The 14,847-nt window shown below is 41.4% G+C and overlaps 1 protein-coding gene across 1 annotated transcript; it reads left to right on the plus strand.

Annotated features, from left to right (window-relative positions):
- Positions 1-4,537: 4,537 nt before the first annotated feature.
- LOC147440222 (dolichyl-diphosphooligosaccharide--protein glycosyltransferase subunit 1A-like) lies at positions 4,538-12,182 on the plus strand. Its single transcript, XM_086530005.1, has 10 exons — positions 4,538-4,780; positions 9,285-9,329; positions 9,421-10,061; positions 10,148-10,295; positions 10,392-10,571; positions 10,650-10,718; positions 10,811-10,900; positions 10,996-11,154; positions 11,255-11,482; positions 11,561-12,182. The coding sequence occupies exons 1-10, from the start codon at positions 4,673-4,675 to the stop codon at positions 11,750-11,752; spliced, it is 1,860 nt and encodes a 619-aa protein (XP_086386131.1). The 5' UTR covers positions 4,538-4,672; the 3' UTR covers positions 11,753-12,182.
- The last annotated feature ends 2,665 nt before the right edge of the window (positions 12,183-14,847 follow it).

Genomic DNA, 14,847 nt, shown 5'->3' on the forward strand with positions numbered 1-14,847 from the left:
CAATTTTTGCTAGCTATTGTGATTGATCTATGTGTATCTTTTCAATTTGAGCTAAGTGAGTCAGCAATTGAGACTTTCAGATTCTACTTTTGCAAAAAGACGAAGGACTAATCTGCAACCTAGAAACTGAGTGAACACCTACTAATTTGGATCCAATTGAATCCAAAATTGACCGGTGGCCTTGTATTATGTTGTTCTAACACTATATAAGCTCAAAAGTCCAAAGTTCTGTCTCTGTGTATCAGAAGTGAATAATCGCGATTATTTACTTTTCTCAAATTTTTACACTTTTTGGCTTGATTTGCCAAGTATTCAACTTGTTAAGGTCTTTGGACAAGTTTCACCGAGTCTCAACAAAATTTGTTCAAGTTATCAAGTGCTTCGTATCCGCAGACTCATTTTTTTGAGAATCTGGCTTAAGTCTCACTTTTGTGATCCAAAATTCACCAAATTTGATTTGTGTGGTCTACTTGATATATGCTTGACCTTGTGGTATACTCAAATGCGGAAAAATATCCAATTTTGTAGCAGATGTAAATAATCACGATTATTTACTTCTGGTATTTTTATGCAATTTTTTGTCACAATGTTGACACAGAATGGTTAAGCAACTCAACTTAAGCTCCCTAGCCAAGTTTCATCAAGTTTGGATAATCCCTGTTCAAATGGTCAACAATTTTCTGTCTGCAGACTGACTTTACAAATTTGGCCACAATTTTCACTTCAATGATCCAAATCTTACTAAAGTTGATTTGTGGGCTTAATATAAACATGCCAAAACTAGTGGTGTGTTGGGTTGGTCAAAAAAGTTGAAAAATGAGACAAAAGTAAATAATCGTGATTATTTACTTATGTCAATTTTTTGCATCTTTTTTGTCAACTGAGCATATACACTTGTTTATCACTTCAATATAAGCTATGAGTCAAGTTTCACTAGGTTTGAATAAAATTTTTCCAATTTACACTCAGGTTCTCAACAATCAGTTTAGATTTCAATTTTTACCAAGGTTTTGGTCAGTTTGGTGATCCAAATTCTATGGGACTTTACAAAAGATGTTTATACACATGCATAGAGTCTCTGGTATCAACCTTGGTCACTTTTGAGCTGAAAGCAAATAATCATGATTATTTACTTTTGGCCCTAAATGAACACTTTTTGAACTTTTTCAGTGGACAGTCTTTTTATGACCTATTTTAAGCCTCTAAGTCAAGTCAAAACTTAATTTGGCTTAAAATGTCAAGAAAAAGTAATTAATTTGAGTTTTTGCAAACTCTTGAAAATTTACCTCGGCTGCGTCCTTAAGCTTACCCACTGGTTCATACAACTTTTAAAGCATAATCTCCAGCCGGATTCAATGGTTGGAAGTCTTTTGGAGCTGTTTCAAACCGTACATATGAAATTCTGCAACTTCACATAAACAACTCACAATCGATTCTTCTCAAGAGAGCAATGTTCTGAGATCCCGCCTTGGATTCTACTTACCCTACTCCTAGATTCCACAAGCACTCGTTTTCTTGTTTTTTATGGTTGTCTGAGTCTTGATCTTAAGACTTGTCTCATCGATCAATCATTTACAAAATCCTGATCTAATTCTACAATCCTACAATCCAAAAGGTACTTAGCAAGTACACTTACTTCTAAGCTACCTCTATACAGCAAAAAGACGACAATCTTAAGCTATGCGGTTTTAAAAAGAAAGGTTTTGACTCTACGTGATCCTAGAGGAAGTTAAAGGATAACTTCACAAGACGCTTGTACTTTTTCCTAGTTTAGGTCTCTTCGATCCCCGACAACGGCGCAAAATGTGGGACGGTGTCTAACCTCACTCCTATCTTATTACAGATATAGCAAGAACCATGAATATAATTGTCAATCCATGAAACGATGCTGACTCGACTAGTGCATAGAGGCTACAAGAGGTTGTCAATCTCTTGAAAAACAACAAACAACTGGCATCTAACTCAAGCTACACTCAAATGACACAAATCACAAAAAGCTAGTCGCTCATCGGCAAACAAATCACATCTGTTACAGTATCAAACGACATCCAAACGTTACGAAACTTCTAGGACATGTTTATAAGACCTAAGCACACATGCCTATGGTCTCAAATCTCACTTTAGGTCAAGTGCAAAAATCACAATTATTAATAGTAGTGAGTTTTTGACCTAGTTGTTTTCGACCCAGAATGCATCTAAATGCTTAGCAATGATGCCCCAATACCCCACCTATACTTAGTTTATGATTTTGAAGCTTAAATTCCTACTTATGATGAAATTAGGCCGCAGGGTTGGCGATGCCAAAAGCTACGGATTACCATGAAATGCTTACGTCAATGCGTAGAGCTCTTACTTGCGGTTGCAACGCAACATACGGCAGTGCAATGTGACAACCGAGAAGGGAGTAGGAAGCACGAGAAGGAGAGAAGTGAGCGTCTTTAGCTCACGCTGTATTTCTATTATCCAAAACTTGATGAATAGTTACAAAAATTGGTTTTTATACCTTAGCCAAGGTTTTTGTGGTCAAAATTAATAATTTGGGAGTTCTAACTATAGACAGGTTGATACAATTTGGAAGCTTGTAGCCCCGGCTTATCAATTACACTATTTATCTGGAAAGTAGGAGTTAAAACATTCCCGATTCATCAAACTAATAAGTGTTTTTATAATAAAAGCTTCGAAAATGGTTATCCAAGTTAGCTTGCTGCTAACACACTCTCTCTCTCTAGGTTTGTTTTACTGTGTATTCATGTGTTGAATGCATAAGGCTTTCTGTCAAATAACTCCTCGAGAAACTTCAAGATTCCTTGATCCTTTACTTTGAATGGCTTCTCCTTTGGCAACGATGCAGTGTTTGTGGAGTTTCTCTAGAAGCCCAAAGGATCCCTCTACAATTTGTACAAATCATAAGACTTTCAATCATTGTAGCCCACTCTTCAAGCAATTATACTATGTGTAGGTATGTGAAAGGAAAAACATCTCACTATTGACATGTGAAAAGTTCAGCTACAAAATTTTGCACCTCGCTCTATTCACTATTGTCTCTAATGTAAAAAGAAAACGTATCATCTTGCAAAAAACTTCATAATAGTGCTGGTACTTTTGCACAATTTTCATGGTGAGGAGCTTGCAAAGTCCAAAAACATAAGTTCAGTAGGAGGATAAACAAGGCCTCCGAGCTCCTAGCTATGATGCATGGTTTATATTGTCGTGCTGGTGGTGTATGTGAGCAAAGGAAAAGACAAACTAATCACATCTCATTTGTTTAATGAACATCTTAATATTTATGTATCCCAACATCTCACTTCATCTAATCAACATCTCAATATTTATATACCATAACAACTTCGCGGGCAACTTTGTATGGCACATGTACACCTATGACTATTTATGTACCGTAACATCTTCATATGGAACATGTACGCCTATGACTCTCCCTGTCCTTCTCTCTCTCTCTCTCTCTCTCTCTCTCTCTCTCTCTCTCATACTAGATCTAGAGTACTAGATTGTGGGATAGACCGGCCGGTAGGAAGTGGTCAGGTAAGTAAGTAATTGTGTATGTGGGTGGTCAAGGTTGCATGAAGTGATCACCTTCAAAGGGGCTAATTGCAAGTTGCCAACATGTTGAGGTGTATTCACGTGGGATTAGCTACTCATCTGCTAAGGTGAGTTTGAGGTTGTCCAGCTATATACCTACTATTGTGAAGAGCGCAACGATGTGGGCTCATGATGAGGTGGGTCTACAATAGGATATGGTGAGGTACTTTGAGAAGGGCGGCTACGGTTGACGACTCTATCGACAAATGGAGCAATTTATGAAAATGGTATAGATTGTGATGACTTGTGAGCTACGTGGAAGGACATCATTGGCACAAAAGGGGAGGGATACAATTACGGAGTACAAGCATAGACCGAATTGGCAAAGGAGCGTAATGGGATTGTCTGTTAGGCATTGCAACAGCTCAAGGAGAGTGATAGGGAGAGGGTTGGGAGTGACCATGCCAACAATAGATAGCCACACTATAATTAGAGGTTGAAAGGGAGCAAGCGAGACTAGACTACATCCAAGGCAGGCTTGCAAGGTTGAGAATACGTACTATCGCAGCCATTCGACGTAGGTCCCACTCTCTTCGATGTGAGACATGGCATTGGGGCAATGGAGAAGAGTCAAATCGGTTGTGCATATTATGCTCACTGCAAGTTCGAGAGTCTGAGTACCACACACTACTAGAGTGCTCAACTTTTAGTCACATCCGAACTTGCTTCCCTCACATTTTTAGCCATGACCTAGACCTACAGACTTTCCTCTCCCAACCACAATGTGGGTTCTCCATTGCGACTCTCATCACTACAATTTTGGAGCATCGAGAGTCACTCATCAGCCATGTACATACTACATCACATGTAACTTTAGGTCATATTTGACCTCCGAGGACGAAAATAAAATCTATCTCGTTGGTAGGCCGGCTAGTTAAGAGTGATGTCCCACTAGTTAAGAGTACAAAAGTGTCTGGCTTCGGTTTCTGGGTGCACAGTCTTGGGTGTATGAGGGGAGTGGCCGGGCGTGCCCTACCCGCCTCCAAAAACAGAAAACTACTTAAGAGTAATGTTTTCCTACCTGTAGCCATTGTAAGTAGTACCTAGCGCAACGCCGAACAACATTTTGGCAGCAATGGAGCTTCGATGTGCCTGCTCGGTCGCTAGCGCAATTCTAGTTTTACTTTCCCTGGCGCAGACGAATGCGAATGCCGAGCTTGTCGTTATCAAGGCGGATCGCAAGGTATGTTACCAACCTTTTCTTGGACGGTCCGGGTCGTGCTCCGGTGGTTAGTTTTCCACGAAGACAGGGCTTGCTCGATCCGCCAAAGTGTACTGTGGGATAGAGATGTACAGTGCTTCGTTTCTCTAATGATGCTGCAAAAATGCGGATCTGTCCTGCATATAGTTCATGTGCTACTTACGTTTTTCTTGGCAGAATGGGTTGGCTAGGTAGACACTTAAATGTTTGCTTTTGACTTTTGCTTTGCACTGAGTTTTGTCACAACTTATACATGCACAAGTGAAGCATACTGATGCCATTCGTGTTCTTATCATCTGCATGGGAATGACTGTACCCTGAAACATTCACTTAAACCTAGCCAAAATTTGGTGTGGAATTTCTAATATTTCTCACTTGGCATTCAAACAGTCATTGGCTTCCCTATGATTGACACTTGTGTACGAGGCACATAGGCTCACAACTTGATACCATCTGCAAATGAAAAAGTCTGATACTCTATTGTCTCACAACCAATGGTTTTGGGTACCATTCTTTTAGTGGCTTCTTTCAGGATGGCCTCTCTTGAGGTAAGTAGAAGTCTCCTTTTTCTTGGAGCATCTTTTTACTTACTTGAGGATCCTCGATAGGCAAAATACATGAAGGTCGAACGGATGAACATAGTTTATTGGCCGTGGAAAGGAGTGGTCAATGCGAAGTAGAAAGTCAAAGCAAAGGGGAAAGGGATCAAGGATTTTAGTTTCAAGAAGAAATCCAACTCTGTGTTTTTGGTGCAAATGGAGCATAGATCCATGGAGGAAAAGTATGGTGCTACGCATGGCATGTTCGGGAACACTTATGTACTTCCTCAAAGTGGGATTACTAGAATGTATAGAGGAGGATGCCTCCAACCTTTGACATGACTTTTGGGACGATGGCAACACTTTTGTGAGGCAACACTTATCTTATATGATCATTTGACACCTTTGGAGATGCAAAAGGATTTCAAAGGAGGAGGCCAGAATGTAAAGTTTGATACTTTTTCAGGATGAAAAGAAGGCTTTTATTCAGCTTTTTGATGTAGCTTTCTCAAGAGACAACTTTATGGGAGCTTCAAGTTTCCTCTTTTTGAAGGGGAATGCACAACAATGGTGGTCAACCCTATTGCTTCGTAGACAAGCACCGTGTATTTGGGTGGCATTCAAACAGTCATTGGCTTCCCTATGTGTCAGGTGCAGCGGAAGAGTTTAAGGATTTAGCTTGGATCTAGTACTCCCCACAAGCACAAGGGTTACTTTACTTCACTTGAAAGAGAAACTGAAACTGAAAACAATGAATGAGAGACACAAAAAGAGAGAGAGAAAGAGACGACACAACATGTTGGGTCCCAACCACCCTCAAGGGCCCCCTTGCTCTGTTGCTAGTCTCCAGAACAAGTGCTTGCTTCATTTCTTGTACAAAAATCTATATCTATACTATATATTAAGGAGATTGGTTTTCCAGTGCCACGTGTCGCAATTTCCTTTATCCGGCTACAGTGAGGACAGTGCGCACGCAGAGAGAGAGAGAGAGAGAGAGAGAGAGAGAGAGAGAGAGAGAGAGAGAGAGAGAGAGAGAGAGAGGCGGCCAAAGGCCGCCGGCCACACTAGTGTTATACAATGATGGTAAGTGATGAGATGTTGAGATGCTAATGGGTACTTGATGCAACAGATGCAGAGTACTGCTAAGATGCTGAAGGGTACCGCGGTAGATGATGAAGGGTACTGTGCAGAGTAACAGGGAGCAGAAATGACCATTGGAGTTGAAGGGATTTTGTGACTCTGACATGGCTGGTGATGTGGATACACCGAAAATCCACAAGTGGCTACGTGTTTACTCTTGCAGGAGGTGCTCTTTCATGGTGTTCTAGATTGGAAAAGATCGTTGCATTGTCTACTACAACGGTTGAATATATTTCAGCCACTGAGGCTTCCAAAGAAGCCATTTGGTTAGCATGTCTATGCAGTGAGTTTGGTTTACTTGACAAGGCACCTATGCTTGGTTGTGATAGCCAGAGTGCCATATGTCTGGCAAAGAATGCCATGTTTCATGCACGCACAAAGCATATTGATGTGCGGTATTACTTCATTCGAGAAGTGCTTGAGGATGGCCTTATCACATTGGTTAAGGTCCATACATCACAAAATCCAGCAGATGCTCTCACTAAGTGCTTACCCAAAGCACAACATCAGCTATGCATACAGATGGTGGGAGTCATGTAGCTTAAAGGCGTCATTTATGCTTTTAAGTGGGAGGTTGTTGGTTTAAAGGCATAAATGACCCCTTTTATGTACATTTTTAAAGGTTACTAACCTTTGACCAAGTTCACATTGAACTTGGCCACTAACTTAAAAATAGTCCTATACTTTAATAAAGGGAATGTGAGCCCAATTTGCTCACTCACTTATTCCCCTCACAATATCGTGTAGCGCTCCCTCTCTCTCTTCTACTTCGATCTGCAGCGCCCCCATCTCAGCATACTAGCGCTACCTCTCCAAGCCTTAAGTCCTGAACTTCTCTTCGTGCTCTATCACTTGCACACACTATTGCGCACTCATCAACCCCTCCCCTTTTTTGTATTCCCTTTGTATCAGCTTTCACCCCACCCCTACCCACTATTTTCTTTTTAGTTCTTTGTACTTTTTGTACCCAGACCTCGTATTAGATTCACCACATGTAACCTTTTGGTCTCATAGATCATTTTGGCCTTTTGAAGACGTTAATATTACATTTCTCTCTCTCTCTCTCTCTCTCTCTCTCTCTCTCTCTCTCTCTTGCGCGCGCGCGTCTGAGTTTTTCGAACCTCCATCGCCTGTACACACAAGGTATTTCGATCCTTCAAATTGGTATCAGAGCAGGGTTCAAGCCATCGCCTACACCTCCTGTCAGTTGTAGCAGGCATTCCCTCTCTACGATTTCAACCACTCCACTCTCTCTCTACGATTTCAACCCATCTCTCTCTCTCTCTCTCTCCAGCCCATAGCTTCTCTTTGAAGTTTGAGGCTGTGAGAGCCATCATTTCGCGTCACAACAAGAAAGAGCAGGCAAAATTGATTATAGGAGAAAGCGGAATCTAACAGGTGGTTGAAATTTCAGCAATTTCACAGTACATTGAAGCTTTACAGGCTGAAATTGCATTTACAGGTTGAAGAAAATTGAGGGTTTCACCCAATTTGCAGAAATTTCAGAAATTAGAACGTCAAAATTTGGGGCTTTTGCTGAAATTTAATCGTAGGTTTTGTATGCATTAGCAATTTATGTGGCACACATTGATGTATTTCACTTGCTCTCCATTGAGTTGATGTATTGCTGAAAATACATTTTGTTGCCGCTTTTACTTCATTTGCAGGTAGGTTGTTGCAAATGCAACTTTTGTTTTACTTCTGAAGTGGGAGTATTTTTGCAAGGAATGTATGCCCTATTTGTGTGCTGAAATTTTAGCTTTTATTACTGAAATTTATCCTTCTTTACCGCTGTACACTTGTGATAAAGTGCGGTAACGACATGTTACCACTTCTTGCTCTTCTACGTTGAGTAGTGAGCTTGTAAGAGGCTAAAATCTCATTTTGCAACGTGCTGTCGTAAAATTACAGCAGTGAATTTTTGGTTCTTTTTGCACCGAAATGGCCTCTATTGCGTCTATGAGCGGTGACTCAAAGTCTCTCCTTGAAATCAAGAGGTTTGACGGCTCTGGCTTTGACTTGTGGAAGGATAGAATGCAGGGAATCTTATTTCTGAAAGAGTGATCCTTCATCCCCGACTGATGGGCAGTCACAGATTACCAACTCGGTGGTTTAAAGTGTTATATCTCTGAGAAAAAGTCTGAGTGGGAGAATTATTTGCCAGTGGTGGAGCAGCGAGCAACATTGTTCATACATCAATGGAAAGGCACCATTTGAGATGGTCGAGAAAAGCAAGAAGGTTCCGCCTATCTTGTGCACCAAGGACAACATTTTCAAGGCTGATCATTTTGTAGAGGATCTAGCCACCACTTTTGCCAAGGCATATGCGGCTAGCCCTCAGCAGGCGGTCCTCAAACCAGTCCTGGTGTTTATGCAGGCACTTGAGGAGTCTGCAAACTCTGTACAGTTCTTTAAATTCAGTTGTAAAGGTTGTTCACTCTATCGGCAAGTAGAGTGGAAATTGCTGTTACGTACAAAGTAGACTAAAGTGCCTCTGGATTTTACTCTGATGCACTGGGGATTTGGCGACAGTCCATCTTGTTTATGCACTCTGTAGTTTGGGAATGTAGCATATAGGCGTGGTCTCCTTGGTTTACAAAGGTTACTCAAGTTGGAGGTTATGCTGCGAGCTTCTTTTTGAGGGATGTTATGAAGGAATGTGACACTTGTCATGTATTCCATCGGTGATGTTTAGTTTCCTATGATCAAAGTGTAAATTATTCGAAATAGGGCCAGTCTTTCAGTTGTCTATATGAATTTTATTCAGTTTTGCTCTAATTGTGCTATCCTTCGATCTGGGGATGCAGGTTGATTTAAGCTCTCATAATGTACGGAGTATTACAAACCTTAAGGTATGCACAGTTTAGAGTGCTGCCTTCCCTTCTCTCATTTGCAATGTAATGGATGGGATAATAAAAAAATTATCCCTTTCTTTGGAGGCAGGTTGAAAACACAGGCTTTGATTCTGTTTCAGAGGTGCTTTTTGCTTTACCTTCAAGTTTGGCAAGTAACTTGGCCTTTATTGGGGCCTCTGCATACGAAGGCAAAGTGAAAAATAGAGCTACACCAGTCAACTTACCTGTGAAGCTGACAAAGTCTGAGGCCATCTTATCAGAAGGGGTGGTTCTGTTCTCTATTATTCTGATCAAGCCTTTAAAAGCAAGCGAGTCAACATTAGTGGATGTTTACACAGTCTTTACACATCTTTTGAAACCTTTTCCAGAAGAAATTACTCAATCAGATGTACAGCTTGTGCTTTATTATGACAGTGTGTATGTTCTGTCTCCTTATCCTGTAAAAGTACAGACAACCTCCTTCAAACTGCCTAGCAATCCACGGATTGAGTCTTACACAAAGGTTAACCCAGTAAAGCTAGCAGATGCTGAAATAAAATATGGTCCTTATGAAAATATTCCAGCATTTTCTTCTCTATCCGTCACTGTACATTATGAGAACAACCAGCCATTTGCCGTTGTGGAAGAGTTGGTGCGGGAGATAGAAATCTCTAACTGGGGCAATATTTATGTAACTGAAAACTATCAACTTACTCATGGTGGAGCTAAGCATAAGGGTGGTTTTTCAAGGTCTGTATTAGTCTTAGTAACTATGTTCATGCTTGATTTGGTTTTGTTCTCTCTTGTGCTAATCAAAGGCTTGTTGTGGCGTACAGGCTCGACTTTCAGGCTAGACCAGGAATAAGTGGGAGGGCATCCCTTCGTGGCTTGCAGGCTCGCCTTCCTCCACGAGCTCATTCTGTCTACTACAGAGATGAGATTGGCAATGTTTCAACATCACATCTGCGTCTTGACAAGGACAAGGTTTGCTAGTTGCTTTTCCACTGGTTAGCCACCAAGTGACCTAGATTTTTTCAAAAGTTTGGTTTGACGTGTCTCTTTGCTAATCACACGTTGCAGACAGAGCTTCTATTTGAGCCGAGGTACCCCTTGTTGGGAGGCTGGCATGTGACTTTTACTATTGGTTATGGAGTTCCTTTACAAGACTTTGTTTTTCGGGCAGCTGATGGGAAAAGATACCTGAGATTTCCTTTTGGATGCCCTATTCAAGATGTTGTTGTAAAGAAACTTGTTGTGAAGGTACTTCGTATGCTTTATATCTGATCAATTTTGAGCCTCATGTTTAAAACAGCAGGCTTATCTAAGTTTGGTTTGTAGGTGGTGCTACCAGAAGGGTCGAAAGAGCCTTCTGTTCAGGTTCCATTTACCGTAGAGGAATCAAATGAGGTAATACTTGCTTACATGAAGATTTTTAGAGTGACATATGTTGGTTTCAGAAGTTGTACAGAAAGGAGGCTCAATGTCCCTTTTCCTGGCAGGTCAAGTACAGCTATCTTGACAGTGTTGGAAGAACTGTTGTCGTTTTGACAAAAAAGAACGTAGTGCAAGAGCATAATGTTTTCTTCGAGGTTCTTGCTTTTTTTCTACCCATGGTGCAATTTGATGTATCTGCTTCTGTTTATTCTGTCATGTTGCCTTATGTGGATACTGTGTTTGTTTGCAGATATACTTTAAGTTCAACCCGGTTGCAATGCTGGTTGAACCACTGATGCTCGTTACTGGATTTTTTCTTTTTTTCATTGCCTGCGTTGCGTATGCTCGGTTAGACTTTTCTATATCAAAATCCTCAGCTTCATACCAGGCTCGCATTCAGCGTGAAGAGGTAAGCTTAGATTGTTTGTGCTTGGTGCACAATGTAAATGTATTGACATGGTGGTTTTCTGACGGTGCCTGAGAGCATATGAATGATTTGGGTTTTGCAGCTTATCGATGCGGTGCAAAAGCTGCGAATTATATTTGTTTTTCGCCGTGCAAATGTGAGTGATAAGCTGGAAGCTTCACTAAAAGAATTGGCCAGGACTGGTGATATTCAGGGTTGTAAGGCAGCCCGCAAAGCTGCTGATGCTGTATTAAGGGAGTCAACCAAGGATTTGAATGCAAAATTTCAAAGCCTCCAGTGTTCTCCTCGACCCTTCAATATTGTCCCCAAGGTTGGCTTCTGCTTATTTCATGTCTTTCTTTTAAGTAGATATCAGTTCTAAATTGGTGGTTATCTCAACTTTTGGCAGGTGGAGGCTCTAGTTGCCAAGGAGAAGGAGAAGCAAGAGAAACTGCAACAGAAACATACTGTGGTTGTGGAGTCGTTTGAACGAAAGCTGTCCAGCCAAGAGATTGATAACCGTATAGCTCCATATCAACAGAGGATCTCTGTGCTAAAACAGGAAATTGATGATTTGTTGCAGAGTTTGGATGACTTCTGAATTCTTAAGAGTGCGGCCCTCACTGATGTGCTGCCTCCAGGATTGGAGTTCTGAGCCAGGGTACATATAAATGATTTTTTGAGGGGTCTTGCCAGCTAGTTTCTCTGTCTGAAGGTGTTCCTGCGGCAGGAGGTCTAAATTCAAAATAACTGATTTAGGATTGCAGCAGAACTGAGACTGTAAGGGCAGTTAGTTTTGACAGAAGATTGATATGTTGCCTAGTAACGTATGTAAAAGCTATTTATTTGAGCCAGAACAGTTGCCAAGCCTTTTTGTCACCAAGGGTCCTTGAGCCCTATCCTGTTTGTGGTGCGTAGCCTGGTGCATGCAACCTTGGTTTTCAGCATCTGAAATCTTTTCATAGATGATGGCATAACTAATGCTCTTTAAGTTAGGACATTTTATTTTCTTAAATTATGGTTGAGCGAAACCTCTCTCAAGATACTAGTGATGTTGAAAAAAATGATTCAATCCCCCCCCCCCCCCCCAACAAAAAAAAAGAAAAAAGAAGCACAGGTTGACGTTGCCAGGCCAAGCCTACACTCTCATTTGAAGTCCAAATGCCAGTGGTTTTGTAGGATACAAGGTCTTGTGTATCTACGTGCAGACCTTGATCTCTTAAGTGGTTTGTACATAAAATTGCTGTACATTTTATCATTAGCTCGTGAAGACTGTTTTGTCTTCCTTATACTGTTGCAGTTTGCTTTGTGTTTTAAAGATTTTCTTGAGTTGGGGCACTTAAAACACACATTGAAGTAGGGTTTTGATACTACTATCCAAGTCATGCAGGTATTATTTAGGCAAATGGTGAAGATTGTCGTTGTCTGTTTTGTATTGCTTTACTGTTGAATTGTGCCATTAGTGCTTGTCAGGAATCATGTACTTTTGTCTCATGTATTTGGATTCCAGCAATAAGAATCCAAGGAAGCATTTATCTTTGCCTACTTTTGAATGAAAATTCTGTATCTAACTAGCTTATGTGTCTTTCAAGTCTATATAATTACTCTTGTTTAAAATCTTTTTGATTTTGTGAGGGTCATCATAACTTTGCCTATTTCTTAAATTACAGACCCTAATTTAAAGCTCGTGCTTTTTGATTAACTCTTGAACCTCGTGGGAGCAGTTGTGAACTGATTAACCCTGTTGATTAATACCACTTGGGCAAACAGATGATGACAACCAAACTTTTTCCTTAATTTTGATCAGTGTTTGCGAGGGCCATCAAGGGGAGCACACTCTTTCCTGATGTAGGGGCCATTGTGGCTATTCCCCTTGTGATTGTTGTGTTCCAGTCTTTTTCTTTGAACCCTTTTGATAGTAAGTTCAGACCTTCTCCCTTGGCTTTGTGGAAACTGTTCAGGTCTGTCACTTGGGGAACTGTCCAACTTGCTGTCTGTCTTATGGAGTTGCAAATGTGTTCTAGCTAATCAATCAGTATTGTATCCTTGTAACCTACACTTCACGAGAAGCAGCCTAGAAGAATGGACTCTATATTACTAGTTTTCGCCCATTTGACTTTAATTGGAAAAGATGTATGCTCCTAGTTGAAAGTAGTGTAAGCCAAGGAGCTTGTACTTGAGAGAGGGAGGAAGGGAGTAAGAAAGAAAGAAAAAGAAGCAAGGTGTCTTTCTTCGACTGGAGAGAGAGAGAGAGAGAGAGAGAGAGAGAGAGGCCCCTTACTATTTCTTTCACCGGCATGGCATGGTTTGAGAAAGGCATGACCTGTTTACATGGGCTCACAAAACCTCTATATCAACACCTGTTTTTTCGAGAGAGAACTTTTGGTTAGCATATCTAGAGGTTGAAGTTGATCTATGAGGGTGAACGTTGTACATTTGTGACTCCTTTAGTTTCTGGAATGAAGGACACAAATAATAAACACTAGTTTGGAGATGTTGGTACTCTCTCTCTCTCTCTCTCTCTCTCTCTCTCTCTCTCTCACATAATAGGGCTTGAGTTCAACTCTCCTCGTCATATAGATCTTTAAGGTCTCTTGGGATAGTTTCCTACGATGTTAAAACTCTCTCTCTCTCTCTCTGAAGACTGGGAGAGCATATGATCATGAGGGCCTAGTAGCTGAGCATTTCATGCATGCCAAAGACCTACTAGCAGAGCTTCTAGCAGTTATGTTTAACCGTGCCATGTGTGAGGGCCTACCGGACACTTGGAACCTATCTACAATTGTACCTATCTTCAAATCAGGAGACCCCATGGAGCTTGGGAATTATCGCACTATTATGATTGGGCACACTGGCACGGTTGTATGCATCCATTCTTGAGCAACAGTTGAGTAGATGGGCAGAGAGGGAAGGAATACATGCAACTGGGTAGGTAGGATTCAGGAGAGGCTTCTCTACTCTGGACCATATCCTAACACTCAGGGCCATCATCGAGGAAGGCAGATGTCATGGGAGACGGATCTATTGTAGCTTTGTGGACTTCCGCAAAGCTTTCGACACGGTACCCAGAGCTAGACTGATGCGCAGATTACAGGAAATGGGAGTACCCACAGAACTCATTTGGGGGATCATGGCATTGTACAGATCAGTAGTAGGGCATGTACGCACCCCGGAGGGACTTTCTACACCGGTTCACTCCACTATTGGGGTGAAGCAGGGCTGCCCGCTCTCTCCCACTCTTTCCGGTATGTATGTGGATGAGATTTCTGACTACATTGACAGCGAGGGGGATAAAGGTGCTAAGTTGGCAGGGACATGGATTCCACTTTTGTTATATGTTGATGACATAGTGTTGATCTCCGAATCCCCAGAGGGAATGCAACGTCAATTGGATGCTCTGCATATGTTTGCCCACGAAAGTGGTTTGTCTCTCAACCTGGGTAAAACCAAGGTTATAGTGTTTAATACCACCCCACGGTGGATCAAGAGGTTAGCACCTACACTCACATACGGCCAAGAGATTGTGGAGTACACAGACGCTTACACTTACCTTGGAGTGGTTTTTAGCGGACCTACATTCTCACTCAGAAGAGCAGTAGAAACCAGACCTACTAGAGCCCACGCAACATTGGGTAGATTGGAGAGGATGTGTTCGCAGGTTCATTTTCAGGAGCCCCGGACGAAGCTCTGGCTCTT

The sequence above is a fragment of the Adiantum capillus-veneris genome, chromosome 15 (genome assembly GCF_014529385.1).
Source record: "Adiantum capillus-veneris isolate H3 chromosome 15, ASM1452938v2, whole genome shotgun sequence".
In the NCBI taxonomy this organism is placed as follows: Eukaryota; Viridiplantae; Streptophyta; class Polypodiopsida; order Polypodiales; family Pteridaceae; genus Adiantum; species Adiantum capillus-veneris.

Bases quoted from the DNA above. Each gene is read 5' to 3' on its own strand.
- LOC147440222 (XM_086530005.1), top strand. From the start codon at position 4,673: ATGGAGCTTCGATGTGCCTGCTCGGTCGCTAGCGCAATTCTAGTTTTA. The intron at 10,901-10,995 runs GTTCTTGCTTTT...GTTTGTTTGCAG, and splicing joins AGCATAATGTTTTCTTCGAG to ATATACTTTAAGTTCAACCC. The intron at 11,483-11,560 runs GTTGGCTTCTGC...AACTTTTGGCAG, and splicing joins CCTTCAATATTGTCCCCAAG to GTGGAGGCTCTAGTTGCCAA.